This window comes from Ictidomys tridecemlineatus, chromosome 3, assembly GCF_052094955.1.
Source record: "Ictidomys tridecemlineatus isolate mIctTri1 chromosome 3, mIctTri1.hap1, whole genome shotgun sequence".
NCBI lineage: Eukaryota > Metazoa > Chordata > Mammalia > Rodentia > Sciuridae > Ictidomys > Ictidomys tridecemlineatus.
This window is the reverse complement of record NC_135479.1, coordinates 4386150-4405578: the sequence shown is the minus strand read 5'-3', so window position 1 is coordinate 4405578 and position 19429 is coordinate 4386150. Positions and strand designations below refer to the sequence as shown.

Genomic DNA, 19429 nt, shown 5'->3' with positions numbered 1-19429 from the left:
GAATAAATGAGTGAGCCAAGGTGTGTGTGGTGGGAAAAAGGAGGTAAGTTCCCTGGGACAAGGAAGACCCTCGCACCCGCACTGGGACCTGGGCTTTCTCTGGGCTAACCACTGGCCTTCTGTTCTGTACCTTTACGTCTGTAAACTGGTACTTTTCATTTGCCTGTGCCCATACCCGTGGCGGTATCTAGAGTCGGTGTGTGCGAGCCTCACTGCACGCCTTCCTTCACCACCCATGTGTTTGGACTCTGCCACCTGATTTTATGGTTTCCATTCACCATGCGTCCCGTCTCCCCTTCCTGTCTTGGGTGGGTTGGTGAGTATTGCAACTCTCTCCCCTCTGTTGGTTTGGAAGCTGTAGGCCCTGGGATACAGACATTTAGTTATGAATCTTCACAGTGAAGTTGGAGGTCATTCAGTGTGTCCATCCTCGGCAAGATCAACTGTCCCTGAACTTTCTTGCCACTGGTCTTTGTTATTGCTTTATAATTTCAGTTCCACCTTATTAACACATTGAATCAGTCACTGTTCTTTTTGTAATTGACAGTGATTCAATTCACTATCTAGCTCACCGTTGTTCTTATCATCTTTCCCCACGGGTTGACTTTCCTCCTGCTGAAGTGCACCCTTGGGTAATTTTCTCAGGGATGGTTTGTGGGAGGAAAACTCTTTCTTAGGGTCTTGGGACAGTTTAGCAGGGTATAGGACCTGGAAGGCCGGCGGTGTCCATCTTGGTAGCTTTTCAGGTTCCTCCTTACCTCCCGACGTGCTGCAGTTTCGTCCTGGAGTGTCTGAGAGTGAATCGTCGCTTTGTCACCCTGCGCAGGGGTTGGGGTGTGAAATCCACTTCTCTCTTTCATTTTTGAGAACTGTCCGCTCTTGTCGTTTCACTGTTCCTTCTGGAGAGTCTCCATCTGCCTGTCACGCCTCGTCATTGTCACTCCTGACTGGTCTGTCCCACCTGCGTAGCTCGGTACCGCATCCTTGGTCCCACCTGACACCTCACTCATTTTCCCTCCAGTGGGCGTCTGCGGTTGCCACTTTCAATAACCCCACTTCAGCTTGCAGGATTTCCGACGGATTCTTCTCCTCTGACACCTGTTTCTATTTTTTTAGAGCCTCTTGAGGCTTCACAGTTTCTTAATGTCTTTGATGAACCTAAACATTTTTATTTAAAAATCATCTGCAGATCCTTTCATGATTCCCGTTGCATCTGGCGTTGCTGCGCCCCTCCCCTGACTCAGGCAATGGCAAGGCCCTACTGAGGTGGATGGCGCAAGGCGTCCATCCTCTGGAGGAGCACAGTATGTTTCTGGGAATGGGCTGATTTGTTTTTGTATTCCTTTAATAAGTCTAGTTGCGATTTCTCATATGACCATTAAGTATGAAGGAAAAATCATGACTTTCCCAATTAGTGTAACTACTTCTAAAGCATAGATCTGTTTGCTCTAAATGCAATGATTCAGCTGTGGAGTGTAAATTGTTAATGTCTACAGAAAAACTCCCTGTATTCCTGTCAAGGAAGTTTTTGAGAAATTAAATTAAAATCTAGAGAAGAAAAATTAATGTTAAGAAGATAGATTAGTGCTTAGTACTGGGCAACTTGTTCTTGTTCCTGTGCACAATGGTTTGTGCTCTTACTTCTGTTTGATTAAAAGTAATAACAAGTCAACCCCTTGCCGTAACCATGGCACCGGTTCCAGTCAGTAAGTCAAGAAAGAATAGTCAAGGTATAGGCCAATAGTTTGGGACATTAACTATTATTAAAAGTTAACTAAGCAGAAACTGCTCAAAGCAAAACGCGAACTGAAAGTACAAAGGCTTGCTTATGCCTAAGCCAAGATACATTCTTCTATTCTAATTGTAGCTATGTAATATTTTGTTTCTTTGAATAATGATTCCTGTTTTGTAACCACAAAGTACTGTAAACCTGCCAAAATGAAAAGTATATATGATCAACTTCACAAGTAAAGATTGGGATCAGCACCTTCACTTTGCTGTCTGTGTTGTTTCTCCACCCCCCTTTCGCCGACTCCTCACCATCCGTTCGTCTCCTGAGACCCCCTGTTGGAGCTGGTCTCCGACATGGCGTGGGTTCCTACCCCACGGTCCTTGATGGTCTTTATTAACATCAGCTCTGTCCCTGCGTCGGGGGCCCTCTCTCTCTCCAGTCTCTCTCTCTTAGTTGTGTCGCCTGCTGGCCCTGCCCCAGAATGAGGGGGTCATTTGTGGCTGGCTCAGATCCCACAGCCCTGGGGGGCACCTGGGGACACTGCCTCATTCCTAATATCTGCTACACGAAGATGGTTCTCTCGATTTTTATTATGGCTATATCTTTTAATCTTCTCTTTTAAAAGTTCATCTGTCTTCCCTTCATGGGATGACTTGAAATATGAAATTAAAAATGCCATTTAAAAAAATGCTTTAGATTATTTCTTTTATTGCAAGTCCATTAAAAATAGAAAACCAGTGTAATTCTTCAGTGTTCTGGAATGCAAAGGGCCTGAAGGTCAATGTTTAAAAGCTTAAATTTTCATCAACTTACCCAACTATGAGTTCCGCTGAGCACCCCGCCTCCGGCCCCACGGGGGGCTCTGCCAGCTGCATACAGGCAGCACATAATAAATGACTGTTTAAAAGTCGGAGGTAATAAAGTTTCCCTGCGAGATAGATTGTCTCAGTTTCTCTTGGTTGGAAGCCTCCTTGCTAATGGAAGTTAAATGGGAATTTTTGATAAACCACTTTATTGAATTATAACGTGGACACAGAAGAATGCCACGTGAGAAGCGTGCAACGTGACCGTCTTCCAAATGTGGACACGCTCACGTGGCCTCCCGGAGACCAAGGGCAGCCAGGTTGGGGTGCTTGGCCCCACTTCATCAGTAAGGAGACCAGCGTGGGGGAAGGGTTTCCCGGGGTTCCCGGCCGGGAGACAGATGCAGGGGGGGGGGCGGTCAGGTCTCTTGGTCCCATTTCAGGGACTAGCTCTGTCCCTGATACAGCTGGGGCAGGGGCTGGAATGGAGGGAGGTGGCGACTGGGAGCAAAGAAAGGAGCAGCTGATGTGAAGTCAGATGGGCCCAGGCGGAAGGGAGCAAGGGACAGGGCGGGCTGGGCAGGAGGGAGTGGGCGGGGATCCGGGGCCCAGTACTGGTCTGTCCTCAGGTCAGTGTCGGGATGGTCACCTCGCTTCCCCAGGCTGTATCTTTTCATGGGTCAGTATTTTTGATTTTTATTTTAGGGCCTCGTAAGTTGCTGAGGCTCACGATCCTCCTGCCTCGGCCTCCCGAGTTGCTGGGCTTACAAGTGTGCCCCGGCACGCCGGGTTCACAGCCCAGTATTTTTTAGAAAGAAGACTCGGGGCCTCCAGATGGGATTGCTATGTTTCCTTCTTTCTTTCTTTCCTTCCCGTTCTGTTTGCTCAGATGACGGCTCCCTGTGTTGCCCCGGGCGGGCCCTGAACTCCGGGCTCCAGTGACTCTCCTGCCTGTCTCTCGAGTGGCTGGGACGAGAGGCCTGCCCACTGTGCTCTGCCAAGCGCTGCCCGTCTTTATTCGGCCTGAAACATATGTTAAAAGACAGACGCCCCTGGCTGTCACATCGTTTTATATTTTAAGGACGTCATCACACGCAGCACATTCACACACTAAGGGGAAAAAAGATCTCCCGATAAACTCCAGTCTTTGAACATCTTGAGTTTACAAAAACAAACCAGCCCAAACCCTCCTCACCTTCCCGTTGGTCTTGATTGGACTTGGCCAGGTACCAACTTGTCACTAGCTGGCCCTGGTCCTCGGCCTGGTGTCTGGGGAGACTCTCAAAGTTCTCCTAGGTCACGGTGCTACCAGGCTGAGCAAGTAAACAAACAAACAAACAAAAAACAGGCCGCAGTCCAGATCTGAATCTCAACAATAGTTTTCCAGTGTAAGCACTCCATTTCTGAAGTGCACTCCAGGCTTATCTGAAGTTCGGGTTTATCTGGCATCTGTGTTTTACCGTCAGAGCCTGAGGACTGAGCAGAGGGCGCCCAGAGGGCACCTGCCTGCTCACCAGCGTGGCCTAGGGGACCCTCATGTGACTCTGGCTCCCTGTGACCCTCAGCCACCTGCAGCTGCAGCCCCTGAGGCCCGCCAGCCAGTTTCCCAAGGTTCCCAACACGGCTTGGCAGGCCTTGTATTTATTTATGATTTTAACGAAAGCAAATTAAGATTCGCTGCTCTTGAGGGCGCAACCTGATGGCCCTAGTGACAAGTGGAGGCACCTGGCTCTCTCCGCTGCCCGGAGCCGGAGGTTCCTCAGGCGGCCTTCCATGCCATCACCCGGTCAGGCCAGTGTGCTCCTGGGAGGCCTCACCAGAGGGAAGGAGGGACCTCGGAGCCATTCACATGCCACCCCCACAGCAGGCCCTGGGGCGGCATGGCCACCCCCTGCAGCAGAGGCTCAGGGGCAGGGATCACGGGGAGAGCAGGCTGATGTGTGCAGAACTGGGATTCCAACCAGCCCTCCTCCAGCACCCGGGTGGGGAGTGTTCAAAGTTCCACCCTGAGACGCTCCGTGGGCAGCAGGGGCTGTCACACGTCCCCTGGGAGAGGCCATGGGAGGCCACACCAGCTTCCCTGGCTGTGAGCGAAGGGCACTTGGCTGCTCAGGGGAGACAGACCACAGGGGACAGGTGGAGAGGGGGGCCAGGGGCAGGGTGGCCAGCAGAGGCCAGAGTGGCAGAGCCCAGGAGTGCCTAGGGACTGGGGACCAGCCAGCTCTGCAGGTTAGCTCAGGCTGACCAAAGAGGAGGGTGGCGCGGGGTCCCCTGGCTGTTCTCGGGGGTCCCCAACTTCTCCAGGGCAGGGCTCAAGCCGGCCAGGCAGCCAGTCCTTCCCCCAGCCCTCCTGGGCCGGCTTCACCTTCAGGAAGCTCCCCTGGCTCCTCCCCCCGGGGGGAGGGGAGCCAAGAGGGACGGAGGAGAGGCAGGGCAGCAGGAAGTGACCTGCGAAGGACAGGAGGCTGAGGTTCATCGGAGGCCTCCCTTGCAGGCTGGAGGAGGAGGCTGGCTGCCCTCCAGGGTGTGCGCTGCGCCCCCTCCAGCTGCCCCCTGTGGTTGGTGGAGGCCCCTCCAAGTCTCCTGACCTAGGGACAAGAGGCGTTCCCAAAGGCTGTACCGTGGAACATGCAGGGTACCTGGAGATGAGATTCTGGGGTCAGTGAGTTTGGGAAACGCTACATGCTGTTGCCCTGTTGGAGCCTCAGTGCCCCTTAACATATTAAGTGCTTTGAGCAGCCCTGCCCTACTAAGGTTTCTTGGGGTGCTGGGGATGGAACTCAGGGCCTCATGCATGCTAGGAAGTGCTCCACCCTGAGCCTCACCCTTAGGCCTTAAGATTTGTTGAATGTTGAAATGTTGGCCACTGTGTGACCTGGTGTCCTCTTTTCTGTACAGCGAGACCTGTGAACAGTGTGAAATCCACCTCGGAAACGGGCAGGAGAGAGGCATAGCAGCTGGGGGAGGTGGCACACCCAGTAGTCCCCACAACTGGGGAGGCTGAGGCAGGAGGACGGCCAGTTCCAGGCCAGCCTCAGCAACTTGGTAAGACCCTAAGCAACTCAGCAAGACCCTGTCTCTAAATAAAATATAAAGAAGGGCTGGGATGTGGCTCAGTCCTTAGGTGCCCCTGGGTTCAATCCCCAGCACCAACAGTAAATAAATAGTGAAAAAATGAAACAAAGAAACAATGGGACCTTTTAAAGTATATTGATGTTGACCTCGAAGAGAGTGTCCAGAGATTAAAAATGACATCTTCCACCGACACATTTATGTTGGCATACACACACACAGGCGTGCATACAGAGATTGTGTATCTGATTATTTTTCAGGTTATGAAACCATAATGTGTTCACTGCAGAAAACACAAAACCGTAAGGAGGAAAACAAGTCACTCATCAGCCCCCAGTGGACAGGAGCCACTGTGAGCCTTCGAGGGTTGCTTCCCTGTTTTCATTTTATTATGTTTTAGTTTCTTTTTTATTTTCTACACAAGTAAAATCCAAAGCCCTCATTTAAAAAGTCACAGCGGGGAGTGTTGGCCCACGCCTGTGATCCCAGCAGCTCAGGAGGCTGAGGCAGGAGGATTGTGAGTTTAAGCCAGCCTCATCCATCCATTTAGTGAGGCCCTGTCTCTAAATAAATAAGTAAATAAAAAGCCAGTGGCCAAGACCCACGTCACGTGTCCCCTTGAAAGGGACATCTCGGTGGTGTGAGCGCAGGGCTGGCTGGAGTTCTAGGGTGCTTCCTGAGCCCTTGTTTGACACTCATGCACAGACAGGAGGACCGCGGCGTGGCCCTAACGTGTCACCGGTGCTTGTTCCGCCATCCCTGGCCCTGGGAGCCGGGACGCCGTGCCCGCTCCTGGGTGGCAGGGTGTGATTATTTCCTTCTGCAGGCCCTGGGCAGCGGCTTCCCTCCCACAGTGTGTCCCACCTCTCCACCCAGGTGACTCCTGCAGGGGGGGGTACTCCAGCTGAGACCCCACCTGCCCCCCCCACCGCTCCCCCGCCCAGAGCTCTGGGGCCTCCGGCCTCCGGCCTCTCCCTCTGCCAAAGGTGCCACCTGCCACCTGCTGTTCCCGCCCAGTCCTGAGTCACCCCTGACACTCGCCCCCCAGAGGCAGCCACCCCCCGCCTGGAGGTTTGACTTCTCTGAGGTGCTCCCACCGCCCCAGCCCCAGCCCCCACCGGGTCAGAGCCGCTCCTCTTCCGGCCTGAAGCGCTGCTCAGGTGCATGGGACACCAGCCCCACCTCGCCCCTCCAGAGCCCTTCTCTGACTTCCTCGTGCTAGAATGAGAATCCCAGTCTGCCGTGTCTGCACGGCCTGCTCCCCACCCCCCACACCTTTTCTGGGCTCTGCCCCTGGCAGCTCCTTGCCCAGGAAGAAGGAGCCTCGTCCCTGCTCCGCTCACTCTTCCTTCCACGGGGCCTTTGCACGGGCTCTTTTCTGACTCAGTCTCTTCCTGGTTAATCCCTGTCATCCTGTGGTCTCGGCCCAGGTGAGGGTCCCAGGTGTCCCTCTCCTCCTTCACTTGGCCACCACTGTCACTGCACCCGCCTTGTGTGGCTATTTGATCACTGTCTTCCCTTCCAGAGAGAAGGGAAGACAGTGATCAAATCCTGCTTTTCCCCAGGGCCCTGTATGGGGCAATATATTGAGATATTTGAAAAACACGGGTTGAATCAGCAAATTGAAAAGTGAATTACAAAGCATGTGGGCATTTTAAATGCTCTTGAGAAATCTCTCCAGCGAGCCTTCTGGGAAGGTGGCAGCAGATCACACCCCTGCCTGCAAAGGCTGTGAGTGTGCCCGCGTGGCCACGCCTACCGTAAACCCACCCAGGCAGCAAGGCCTCCAGCCACGGGTCCAAGCCCCGGGACAGCTCCCCAGTCCCAGAACAGTCAGTGGCCAGGCTGCTGAGCCCAGGGGGCCCAAGGGCAGCCCAGCAGAGCTGGAGGGGCAAAGGCCTAGGCCTCTCCGCCAAGACAGGGACGGCCCAGCTGCCCTGTGGAGCCTGCTCAGTCCCGGGCCTGGAAACCTGGGGGTGGGCAGGGATGGACCAGAAAGAGGCTGACAGGCGGGAGAGCAGAACAGGCAGGTGGAGGTGGCCGGGCTCAGCCAGGGACCATGTGAGGGCTGAGGCGTGGGGACAGCTTGCGCCCGGGCTGGGAGGCCTCAGAGACCAGGACTGCTGGACTGGAGCTCCTGCTTGGGCAGGTAGCGTCCAAGGTGGCCCAGTGACCACGGTTTCCTGGCCTCTGTAGCCCCCTCCTGACCAACGAGGGCCTGATGTTGAGGGGCGGTAACTTCCAGATCAGTGCCTGGCTTGGATGTGGTCTGCCCCCCAGGTTCACATGCTGGAACTTTGGTTTCAGTGTGGTGACAGGGGAAGATGGCGGCTGACGGTGGGCTATGGGGGCTGATTTTCCACACGGTCACAGCCCCTCCTAGGGGGTTTAGGGTTCGACCAACAGAAGAGGCAGAACTGCTTCCAAAGCTAAGAAACGGGGTGCGGCCTCTGCCTTGCTCTCTGGGACCCTTGAGTTGTCCAGCACCCCAGGGACGCCAAGGCGCCAGGAAGTGTGCTCGTTATCCATTGCTGCACAACAAACCCCACACTGTGTTTCAAACAACACCCCGGTGTGGTCTCAGTGCTCCTGTGGGTCCCCGTGTCCAGGAGAGTCCTGGTCCTGCCTCACAGTTCCCCCGCCACTCCCCGGAGGGAGAGCTGCTCTAAGTCCCTGTGGCTCAGGGTGGAGTTCTGTCTTTGGAGGCCATTAGGCCAAGGGCCTGGGGTTTTAGCCAGCTGGATGCCAGCTCCCTGCCATGTGGGATCCCCCGAATGCAACCCGGGGCCTGCTGGAATGGAGAGTTTCTTACACCTGATTGTCTTAGTTTTGCCTGGCTGTGAACAGTGGGCCTGAGACTGGCTAATCTGTAAGGAAAGGAGGTTTTGGCTCATAATTCTGGTGGCTGGAAATGGGGAGAGTCTCTGGCTGGGTCACAACATGGTGCACAAGCATCAGGTACCACAGAAGCAAAAGAGCCAACCGAGAAGACAAACTTATCATCATTATTTTTGCAGTGCTGGGGACCAAACCTGGCCTCACACATGCTCGGCAAGTGCTCCCACTATCACACATGGTTATGATGCATCGATAATATTAACCAAAGCCTTCACGCATCTCAAAACTGCACTTACCTAGAACATCCCTTATCCTTCCTTCAGGTTTCTGGAATGCAGGATCTTGTCAGTTATTGGCGGCTCCGTGTGGCGCTTAAGCATTTTCATTTGGCCTGAGTGGAAATCTGCTGGGTGCTGGGTACAGGGGCAACTGGGGTGTGGGTGTGGATGTCTTCCGGTTTGGGGTCAGGCCTACCCTATGCCTCCTCCCTCCCTCAGCCTCTGAGCCTCCTCCAGACCCAGAGGAGGAGGGAGTCCTGGGGATGGGGAGTCTGTCCTGGCTAAGGCTGGGCGGATAGATGACGGGGGACAGGTGCTAGAGAAGTCACTGCGCGCATGCGCATCTGCATGCACGTTTCCCACACGCAGGCGGGAAGGACAGGGCTTCTTGGACTAGTAGGAAGGGCAGGGAGCGGGAAGAGGAATGTTTTCGGTGGTGTTAATTATACTGTCAGCTCCCTGAGGGCTTTTGGGACGGTTCAGGAAGGCAGCGCTGCGCCCCTGCTGAGAATTTGCTGGCGCTGTCAGAATCGCCTCCCACCGCAGTTGGCAGGCGTGGACCGTCCTGCCCGCGTGTCCCTGGGGCTCACCAAATACACCGCCCCCAGGCTCCGCCGCGCCCTTCCCTCGGCCCGGAACCGCCGCCTCCCCATCACCTTGGCTACCTGGCAGATTCCTACCCATTCTTTAAAACCTTGGTTTGGCAACACCTCAATGAAACTCTTTCACCAGACAGAATTAATCACTTTCTCCTCTTTACCTTTCAAAAAGCCGTTTTGTGATGGAAAACGTTTATTTTGAAGGATTCAAAGGTAAAGAGAATTCAGTACGTCGTCGCTGCATAAACCACCCGGGTTGTAAAGACACGGGTTTCTAGGTGGGCCCGTCTACAAGGAGACACCGAGCGGCGCACCGTGCCCAGGGCAGAGCCGATGCCCAAGCGTTTGTCACATGGATCAGAAATAATAGTTTGACTCGAGCCACCCATTTTACGGATGACAAACTGAGGCCCCAGCTCATCAGAGGAGTGGATGAGGTCTGGCCTTTTGATTATCAGAAAGGTAGGGAGCCATGTACCGGACCTCGCCTGTCCTGCACTGCCCGGGTTCCTAAGCCAGCGTCCCGCCCCGAGCCCCTAGGCTGCGCCCTGCGCACCGCCACCCTCTTCCACCGGGCCCCGCCCCTCCCGGGCTCGGAACGGGAAAGTTGAAAGACTTCGCGGAACCAACCATTGTCGCCAGGGGGGTGTGGCGGGGGCCAGGAGCTGCGGGCGCGGGGGCCCGCATCCGCCATCCTCACCCTGGGACGGAGCTGCTTCGGGGCTGTAGAGACCCGCGCCAGCAGGACCTCGCCCGGGATTGGCCCCTCGGGCCCGGCGTTGCCCTGAGCGGGCCTGTCCCCGCCGCCAGGTGCAGCAGCCCGCGCGCTAGGGCGCAGGGAAGGGCGCGGCGCGCACCTCGGCGGGGCGGGGCGGGACCGAGGCGGGGCCGCCGTCCTCCCGCCCTCCTCCCTCCCACTCCCGGCCCTGGATTAGCGACCTGGGAGCCCGAGCCCCGCGGCCTGGCGGTCACACTTTCCTGGGAGCGGCGGCCACCGCGGCACTATGAAGAAGTCGAACTCAGGTGGGCGCCGCGCCCGGCGTGGGGAGGGTCGGTGTCCTGGACGAGCCCTTCTTGCCCGAGCGATCGCGGCCACCTGGGAGCTGAGCAGTTTCCCACCGCGGAGCCCCAGCAGGTCGATTTACTCCAGGACAGGCTTTGGCGCCGGGCTAGGTTACAGCAGCCACCTCCCCGCGATCAGGATCGGGGACGCCCCCGCCCGGTCCACGCACTTGGTTTCCCCTTTGCTCCTAGTGGCCGCTGCTGCGCGCCGACCCCGGACCCCGCGTGTGACGTGGGCGGGTGCCCGAGCCCTGGGACCTCTGGTTGGTGCAGCGCCTCACGTTGGTCCTGCCACTGTCCCTCAGCCCCCGCTGGCTCAGGGGTCTGGGCGGCTGCTCTGAGGGACGCTCCCTCCTCCTGGCCGTGCTCGCCCATCCTCTGGACTCGCTCACTTCCAGGCATGTGGGTGGAGGTGCATTTCGTGGGGGGCGAGGGAGTGGGTTGCTTTGCGCTCAGCCTCCTGGGCTGGTGGTCCAGGCCGCAGGGTCCCTTCTTCACCTTAACTCCTGTTGGTCCTCTGCCCAGGGGGACCAAAGCGCAGAGCCTGTGCGCGCAGCAACTCTGGTTGGTTGCCTTTGGGTCCCAGGAAACCGGGTGTGCTGCACCCTAACTCACAGGTAGAGGCAGCCCGAGGGCACTGGGGATCCTTGGTGAGCCTTTCCCCTTCTCCTCAGCCCCATTCCACAGATGGGCCACTGAGGCCACACCTGGCGGTGGAGGTGTCCTGTCCGGCACAGGCTTGAGGTCTCTGAGCCTAGGGCCTTTTCAGAGGAGGGAGACCAGCGTTTGCTCCCTGTTCCTTAATGTGCTCCCTGCAGATTACGGACACTCCTGATCCCCACTCTTGTTTTCTTTGTTCCTCGATGACCCAGGTGGTGTCCTGCCAACCCTGAAGCTTAACCTAACTGGACATGGAGCTTTCTGCCAAGCACCCACGAATTAACTTTTATTGATTAAGTCAGAATCATGGGTCTTGGTTGGAACTGAAGAGGTCATTTGGGCCATTCCCTTGGCCTTGGGGTCATTTTCTGTTCCCTCCTGCTTTCCATATTTGGGAACAAAATGAGCAATAAAGAAGACCTTGTCTCAAAAAGGATCATTCAGAACTTCTCCTAAAATACCCTCCTGGGTCAGCAACTTAGAATGTCCGTGTCCACCTCCTTGTTGCAAACATGGCCCCCAGACACTGAGCACAGCTGTGTCTCGGGAGAGCGGGCGAGTCGTGGTGGGGGTGGAGGGGGCTTCTAGGTGGCATATGCTTGGGTTTGGCTTCGGACCTCCCTCCCTCCCCAGCATGCTCCAGATGCCTGGGATGGTGGTGGGCATGGCCGCGGTGTGCAGCCTTCCCTGGGCTCCTTAGCCTGCCCGGGGTGGCCTTTGCTCTTGCTGGTTGCTCATCTCCTCTCCAGCTGGGGGATCCGGCTGGTGGAGGGTGTCCGGGTCCCCTAAGGTCTTGGATCCTTGATCTCCTGCACAGGCTTGAGGTCCCTGAGCCTAGGGCCTTTTCAGAGGAGGGAGACGATCATTCGCTCCCTGCTCCTCTCTCCACCTACCCGCACCTGCCCAGGTAAATTTTCTTTTCAAAAGGTTGCAACTTCCTGCAGTAGTTTATGGGGTGAGTAGGAAGCAGCTCCGAGGCCCTGGTGTTTGCCTTGAGGGGTGGGCCCCCTGGGAGGATGGTGTGAGGGAGGGTTCCTGGCAGTGGTCCCAGCTCTTCTGGGTCCCTCTGTGGCAGCTGTTGAGGTGGAGCTTCGGGTGCTGACCAGGGCTGGGGTCTCTTGGCCCCATGCTGAGTGTCCTCGAGGTCTGGAGCCAGCCCTGTCCTGGGTGAGGGCACTGGCTGCAGTCACACTGGCCCTTTAGCAGCCATCAATGCCATGGAATCAAGAATGTTAAAAATCTCCCCAGAGTCTGGAAATCCAAGGGCAACCAGGAAGGCTTTTGTGTTTCCCCTTGGTTGAGGGGGATTATTGCTGTGGACCTATTTCGGGACTTGCAGATACGTGGAATGGTGACCAGGCTGTCCTCAGTGGTGCCTGTGTGAGCCCCCGTGCGTCTCTGAAGGGTGACCTTCAGGACGATGGGTCCGTGTGCTGCCGTGGAACACGTGTGTGTGCTGGACACATGTGGCCAGGCCAGGAGGGGACAAATAAATGACAAGATGTGGTTCTTGCTTGTGGGAGCTTGCATTGTCACTGGGGAGGCAGGATGTGGGTGAGACACGACTCATGCCACCCCTGCCTCCCAAGTGCAGCCTCTGAGGGCCTTGCAGGAGGGAGGGAGCAGCCGGAGGTGAGCCTGAGCTGGGCTGGAGGAGGGAGGAGTGTGGAGTATGACAAGGGTCTTTCCAGGTGGAGAGCAAAGCCAAGGCTGTGGGGAAGCCACAGGGCCGGGATCCAGCAGCCCCAGGGTGACTCCAGGCTTCTTCTGAATGCACCTCCCTGTTCCTGCAGGGAGGCTGCGTAGTGGCAGTCTACAGGCAGTGTTTCCCAGTGGTTAGGCGCAGGGGCTCAGAGCCACTGCACCCTTGGGATTAATCCCCGGCGGCCTCATTGCTTTGGGGACGAGTTACTTGATCTCGCGTCTCATTTGCTCATTTGTTAAAAGGGGCACGGTGCTACGTTGTGAGGGTTCAATGAGCTGATCCACACAAGGGCTGCTCTGTCTCTCCTCCCCGAGCCGGAGTTATCGACAGGAGGAAGGGTGAGGTGTCCGCGGCTTGCCCAGCACAAGGACAACCCTGAGCTTCCCCGCCTCCGGCCCCGCCTGTGGTTTGGAGGCCAGGACTGTGCCCCTCCATGCTGCAGCCAGCGGCAGACGGCTCCCGTCCCACTATTTGGGGCTGAGTTGGGGACTTCTCCCTGCCTGCTGGGTCCCATGGAACGTGCTTCTCGGTGTCCCTGGCTACCCTGGGAATCCTCAGGTGGCAGTAGCAGGAGGACTTGCCTGAGACCCGTGAGCCACCAGACGGGCGAGAGGGTGTGTGTGCTCACACTTGGGGGTTCTCCTGGGGCTCTCCATGGGGCCAGGATGGCCCTGGAGGGAGCAGTCATGCTCTCTGCTGTGGTGACACTTCACAGGCCCAGGCAGGAAGGGGGCTGCGCCCCAGAGAAGCAGCCTCAGAAGGGGCTCAGGGCCAAGCTGTCCGGGGGGTGGGGAGCTCCGCCCCAAGGCAGCTCCCTGGTGAGGCGAGCTTCAGGGGACACAGACACAGGCTTCTTCCCCTTCCCCACCGGCCCTTCCGAGGTTCTCCTGTTTGGGCCGCCTCTCGTCTCCTCTTGCTGGCTCTGGTGCATTCAGGGGACTTGGGTGGAGGCAAAGGGCTGTCCAGGGAGCCAGTCCGGGGCTCTGTTGGGCTGGTGCTGCCCCCAGGTCCCAGGCCAGCCCTCTTCCCGGCCTGCGCGGAGACAGGACACATGCTGGTACCTGGCGGCCTCCCCACACTGCCTGCTCACCCCCGGCCACAGCTGCGGGCCAGCCGACAGCTCCTCAGCTTGCCCAGGGGGATTCTAGTAGGGTGAACCGTGAACCTGGCAATGGACTTGGGTTTGAGATGGTTCATCTCCTACCTGGATCCCTGGTGTGACCAGTTCAAGCCAGGACAGGTGTGGCTCGATGGCCACATGGGAGCCGTGGTCTGTAGTCCAGGTAGCCATGGGGGCCAACCATGTGCTTGGAGGTCCAGGTGGGTGCCTGCAGCGGACATCTCACCTGAAGGGCCCTGAGGAGGTACCCTGGTCCCCTTCAGAGCCCTTGGGCTGCCCTCCTCTGAGATTGTCCTGCCCCTCCCAGGCCACCCTGAGGGCCCCACGTGGAGGGCTGGAGGAGGCCCTGGCTTCCGCGTGTTTGTCCGTGAGCAGTGTGGCGTGTGCTCTGCAGCTTGCTTAAGATGTACCTGATAAGGGAAGGTTCAGCCCTGGTGCAGGCCAGTTGAAGAGATTCTGGGTGTATCCCGCTGACCGGGGCTGGTGGGGAGAGGGAGGTCAAGGGGGAGGAAGTGGGGAAGGAGGTGACTTGCCGGGTTCACTGTGTCTCTGTTGGGGTTACCTCATGGAAATGTTCAGCTCCTGGCTGTGCCAGGGGATTTGTGGGGGTCAGGGGGGGGCATGCCTGGGGAAGAGCCACGCTGAGTGCTTGGTCTTCTAGAGAGACCTCAGACAGAGTCCTGGCCACAACAGCCGGACAACCCGTGATCCCATCCCACCAAGGAGTCTGCCTTGGGCGCAGAGGGCTACTGCGGAGCCACTGTGGCGTCAGGCGTGGGCTCGTTGGCAGCCAGGTCTGTGGGGTGCTGAGCTTCCCTGGAGATGGGGGAGTGTCCCCGGCAGGTGGGCTGATGGCTTCTGCCTCTTCCCTGATGGAGAGCTGTGTCTGGGCCCTGGGAACACGGCCAGGAGCCTGGCGCTGGCCAGCCTCATCAGAGCAGCCCTGCTGCACTGTGAGGAGCCCGCCTCCCTGAGGGTCCTGGCCTGCTCCAGCTCTCCATGTGGATGCGGTCCTTCATCCCAGGAAAGTCTGCTGGGAACTGCTGAGCGCCAGGCCCTCTTCAGCAGCCCCGGGTGGCTCTTGGCCCTGGCCCCCAGGGTTGAGCGGGCACTCGGCTCCCAGCCCAGTTTCTCAGTGCCTTATCTCTCTGACCCTAGCCTGGGCCCGGATCCATTTGCAGCCACCACCAAGGGGACTCTGATCGGCTCCCTAGCGTCTTGCTTGACAGTGGCCTCTCGCAGCTCTGCCACAGCTGAGCTTTGTTCCGGGGCCTGATCTGACCCGGTTCTCTGAGGCGTGACTGTCGGCAGCCTGGAAACCTGCAGGACAGGGACCGGGAGCCGGGCAGGAGGGAATGGCAAGAGCAGCTTCAGGTCGCGGGCCCAGGCTGCCTGCCCCCTCTGACAGGCACCAAGTCACCAGTCGTCCTGGAGCCCCAGCAGCCCGGGGGCCCTGCAGTGCTGGGTCTGGGGCTGCAGGGGGCCAGAGGCCACCTCGACCTGGGGGTCTCAGGAGGGTCTGGGTGGGAGAGCCACTCTTCCTGCTGCAGAAGGCCGTTTCTGTCTCTGCCCAGGTGCAGTGCATGGCCATCGTCCTGGCTCCTCCCAGGCTTTCCGAGAAGCCCAGGTGGTGGCCAGGACCCTCTGAGGCACTGCACCTGGGCCCCCCGGGGGTGGGCCTCAGTGGCCAAGGAAGTCCTTTTGTGCTGTGCCTGGGCCCCGGTCCTCACCAGGCCAGGCGTGCTGGGGCAGCGGCTGACATGGAGCCGCGCCGCCTGTCTGCCGGGTTGGAGCTGGGCCCCAGGTGCGCACCAGGACGGCCCGGGCCGAGGCGAGCTGGCAGGCGGCCGGGCCTGTGCTGCGGGCGCCCCCAGCTTCTCTCACAGCCTCCCCGTAAATCACCGCTGCCCTTTCCATCCAGCCTCAGCTCCCAGCGGGGGGTCGGCTGTCATGTAACCCAAGCCACTTGGAAGTGGGTTAGGTCCAGTCCCGGTCAGCGTCCAGCCTGTGAAGGACTCGGCCAACTCAGCACAGAGGGATTTGGGGGGGTTGTCCGTGAAACTCACTAATGATTACGTGACTTGGGCTATGTGGCCTTGGGGTCAGACGTGTGTGTGTGTGTGTGTGTGTGTGTGTGTGTGTGTGTGTGGTGGGTGCCGCTCAGAGGTGACCCAGTCACACCATCACCACGAGGCACCAGGCGGTGGACCAACAGCAGCTGGCATCGTGGGGCTGGGGCGGAAGAGGTGGTGACTTCTGGCCAGCGCTGGCAGCAGGCTGCCTCGGGGCCAAGGTGTGGCGGACCTGGGCTCCGAGCAGTGAGTCACGCTGGGAGCAGAGCCCTCCTGGTCGCGGGGCTCAGTTGGGGCTCACTGCCAGGCCCCGTCCCTTCTGTTGGTTTTTGGTTTCAGGGAAGCTTCCTGAAACGCGGCCGGAGCTGTCTTCCCTTGGCTTTGTTGTCGTGGGCGGCTGACAATCAGGGCTGTCACTTGTTGCCAAACAATGCAAACAGGAAGCTGGGAGGAAAGTCCAGCCCTCCCTCTGGCTCTCTGCAGGACCTGACCCCATAGGTGCACAGGGCTCTTAACTGCCAGAGGCAGCAGGCAGGCGCCATATTTTCAGAGTTGCGTGTTGCTCTTCCCTGGGAGGAAGTCAGATCCCGGCACAGCCCAGGACCATCCCACTCCTGGCTCTTCAGAGTGGATGTTCCCTAATTTACTTGACCTTCCCAGCAGCGGCCCTGATGGGTCTGCAGACCTTGACTGAGCTCCCTGAGGGCGCTGCAGAGCTGACCGTGGGCCTGTCCCGTGTCTGTCTGGTGCCCTTGGGGCGTGGGCTGGCTTCCGCCCTGGGGCTGCGTTCTCCAGGTGAATTCTGTGCCCCTTTGATTTTGGTTCTTTCTCTGCCTTCAGTGACAGAGGTCCCAGCTTGTTGGAAAGATTGTCCCCACGTGCAGCTTCTGATTCCCTGCTGTGCCTGGCTGCGGTGCCAAGCCCTGGCTTCCCCTCCCTGGCCCCGTGGGGGCTCAGGCTCGGGACCCAGGAGGTGCCTCTTTGTGCGCTTGGGCCACCTGAATGCCCGGTCTCCTGTTGATCTCATTCTGCTGACCCAGTGCTTTGCAGTCATTTCTTCTGGAAACTTCTGGTTCCTCAGCCAAGAGTAGTGGCTGCCGGGTGACCCTGCACAGGGGCCACTTTGTTCCTCTCTCTTTCGTCTTCCTCACGTGGTCCTGGCCAGTCCTCCCGGGGCCCCTCTGCACAGCAGTCCTCAGCCTCCCTGGGGACGTGGGTGCCTGTGGAGCAGGAGCCCTGGAGGGCTGGAGTGGCTTTCCTGGTGTTGAGGGGGGGCTCCTGCTGGCCATTCTCCATGTCATCTACGGTTTGCCCCTGTGTCCACTGGCACTGCCCACTCGTGGGCTCCTGGTCCCCCGGGGTGCAGTGTGTTCCTGCGTGTGCATGGGGTCTACCCAGGAAGCAGAAACCTGCGTGTCTGGAACGGAGGGACCCCACTGCGGGTTCTCGTACCTACAATGCCAGGGCCAAAAAGCCAAACTAGAGACCTGAGCCACAGGGGCAGATCCAGGGTGTGTGGGGCTCACCCAGCTCCCAGAGGGACGGAGGTGCGGGGCTGGGTGCAGCTCCGTGCTAGAGCACCTGGCCAGCTCGCTCGAGGCCCTGGGTTCCATCCCAGCACTGAAAAAAAATAAATAAATAAAAAGAAGAATGTGAGTTTTCAGAGTGAGAAAAGAGATAATAGCAAGTTGTGAATTTTACTAGCAGTTTTTTTGTGCGTGGTGCTGGGGATGGAAGCTGGGCCCTCGTGCGTGCTAGGCACGCCTCCACCACCGAGCGACACTCCAGCCCTCAAATTGTAAATGTCAAACAACTTTCAAGAATGATAAGCATCACAGAATCCAGAATAGTATGATCTGTCGTGTCTCCAAAATAGTATTTTTCCACCCTCTTTTGGCGTTATTTCCACCGATGGCCTCATAATATTCTGTTGTCTTCCCGAGTGATCAAGGTTTATTTTTTATTTTGGAGGCTGGGATGCCTGAAAGAGTAGAGGCTGACAGAGTCCATGACACTCCTTCCATTTTTTTTTTGTCCTACCCAAGCTTTCTGATAAGTTCTGTTTGATGTGATTCTCGTCTAAAGCCAGCCGTGTGTGGGGCACGATCATCCGTCCACGGCGGTGTTACGTGAGCTCCTGGTGAGAGACATTCTGTTTTTGAATCCTTCGCTTCCAACGGCTCCTCCAGCGATTGGAATAATAATTTTCCATAGACTGCTCCCGGCTCCATGCATTTCAAATCCTGCTTCTCCCCACTGCCCACATTTTTCCGGCGCCAGGCGCTGCAGGACTTGTTCATGGCTGATGGTTTTGGATTCCGCACGGAAGGTGGAACTGGATCCGTAAGTGCAGGGAGTATTCCTGGAATCCATTTCTACCTTGGGCTGCCGAGCAACAACTGAGCACAGGGAAACCTTTGGGAACTTCATAAATATCGCCCGACTCAAGCCAAGCTCAATCCTTCCAACTCAGCTTCTCCGGAACAGGAGTCCCCAGATGCCAGCCATGCCACCTTGCCACCTGACCGGGAGAAAGCGTGGTGGGCAGGGACTCAGACTGGAAATTAACAGCCATCTTCGCCAACTGTAGTTAAGCTGTTTTCCATTGTGCAGGGAAGGGTGTGAGCAAGGTGGAGGCAGCCTAGAGATTAGCAGCAGGGAGCCCCAGATCAGAGGCTCAGAGGGAGGAGGTCTGTCGCCAGAGTCCAGGGGCCAGGGTCACCTGGAACTGGAACCCAGGCGGGCCTCTTCTGCAGGAGATGAAGTCGCAGAAGAAGCAAAACCTGCTACTAGGGACACCTTCCAAGGCAAGGGGGCTGAGGACCCTCCCGCCCCCCACCTGCCCCCGTCCTCTCAGGCCTCTTGCGGGTTGAGCGCAGCCCAAAGCCAGCAGACCTGGGGATCCGGACCCCACGGCCGGCCGTCAGCTCCTCTACCACCCCAAGGAGGGCACAGGAGGGCCAGGCATGGAGGGTGACCAGGCAGGACCGCCAGGCTGTGTGGACAGGAGCTGCCCGTCTCCCCACCCACAGGGGCTCCACGGCTGACCCTGCCCGCCTGCTGTTGGAAAGGAGGAGGCCCCTCCCGCAGCCCCTGCCTCCGCCACCTGGGCTCCTCCTCTCCAGCTGCTGCCCTCAACTGAGGGTGCAGTAGTGGACATGGATTCCCACGGTGTGGGCTCAACTGTGTCCCCCAGAGCGCCTGTGCTGAAGCCCCACCTCCCAACGTGACGGCTCGAGATGGGGCTGGTGGGAGGCACTGGTGACCATTTACAATGGGGAGGAGACTCCAGAGGCCTCTCTCCATGGACACAGGCACAGACCAAAGGCCCCGTGAGGATGCAGCAAGGAAGAGAGCCCACCCCGACAGCCCGTGGACCCTGGACTATTGGCCTCCGGAACGCGGGGAGCCACATTTCTGTCGCCCGTGTCCCCAGTCCTGGGTGTTTTGTTACAGCGGCTGGAGTGGACTGGGACGCCCTCGGAGCA

The 19429-nt window shown here is 58.0% G+C and overlaps 1 protein-coding gene and 1 long non-coding RNA gene across 3 annotated transcripts in view; one reads left to right on the top strand and one right to left on the bottom strand.

Moving 5' to 3' along the window:
- Window positions 1-2423: 2423 nt before the first annotated feature.
- On the bottom strand, window positions 2424-5903 carry LOC144375954 (uncharacterized). Its single transcript, XR_013435877.1, has 2 exons — window positions 3731-5903; window positions 2424-3558 (listed from the first exon to the last, which is right to left on the bottom strand). It is a non-coding gene; the product is annotated as an uncharacterized LOC144375954 (long non-coding RNA).
- A 4299-nt stretch (window positions 5904-10202) lies between these two features.
- Septin9 (septin 9) overlaps window positions 10203-19429 on the top strand; it is a 140069-nt gene continuing 130842 nt past the window's right edge. Inside the window, exon 1 of one of the 2 annotated variants that reach the window (XM_078041577.1) lies at window positions 10203-10345. In XM_078041577.1, coding sequence (XP_077897703.1) covers window positions 10327-10345 — 19 coding nt within the window. In that variant the 5' untranslated portion in view covers window positions 10203-10326. The remainder of the gene's footprint in view (window positions 10346-19429) is intronic. The other variant, XM_078041583.1, reaches the window with a different exon arrangement.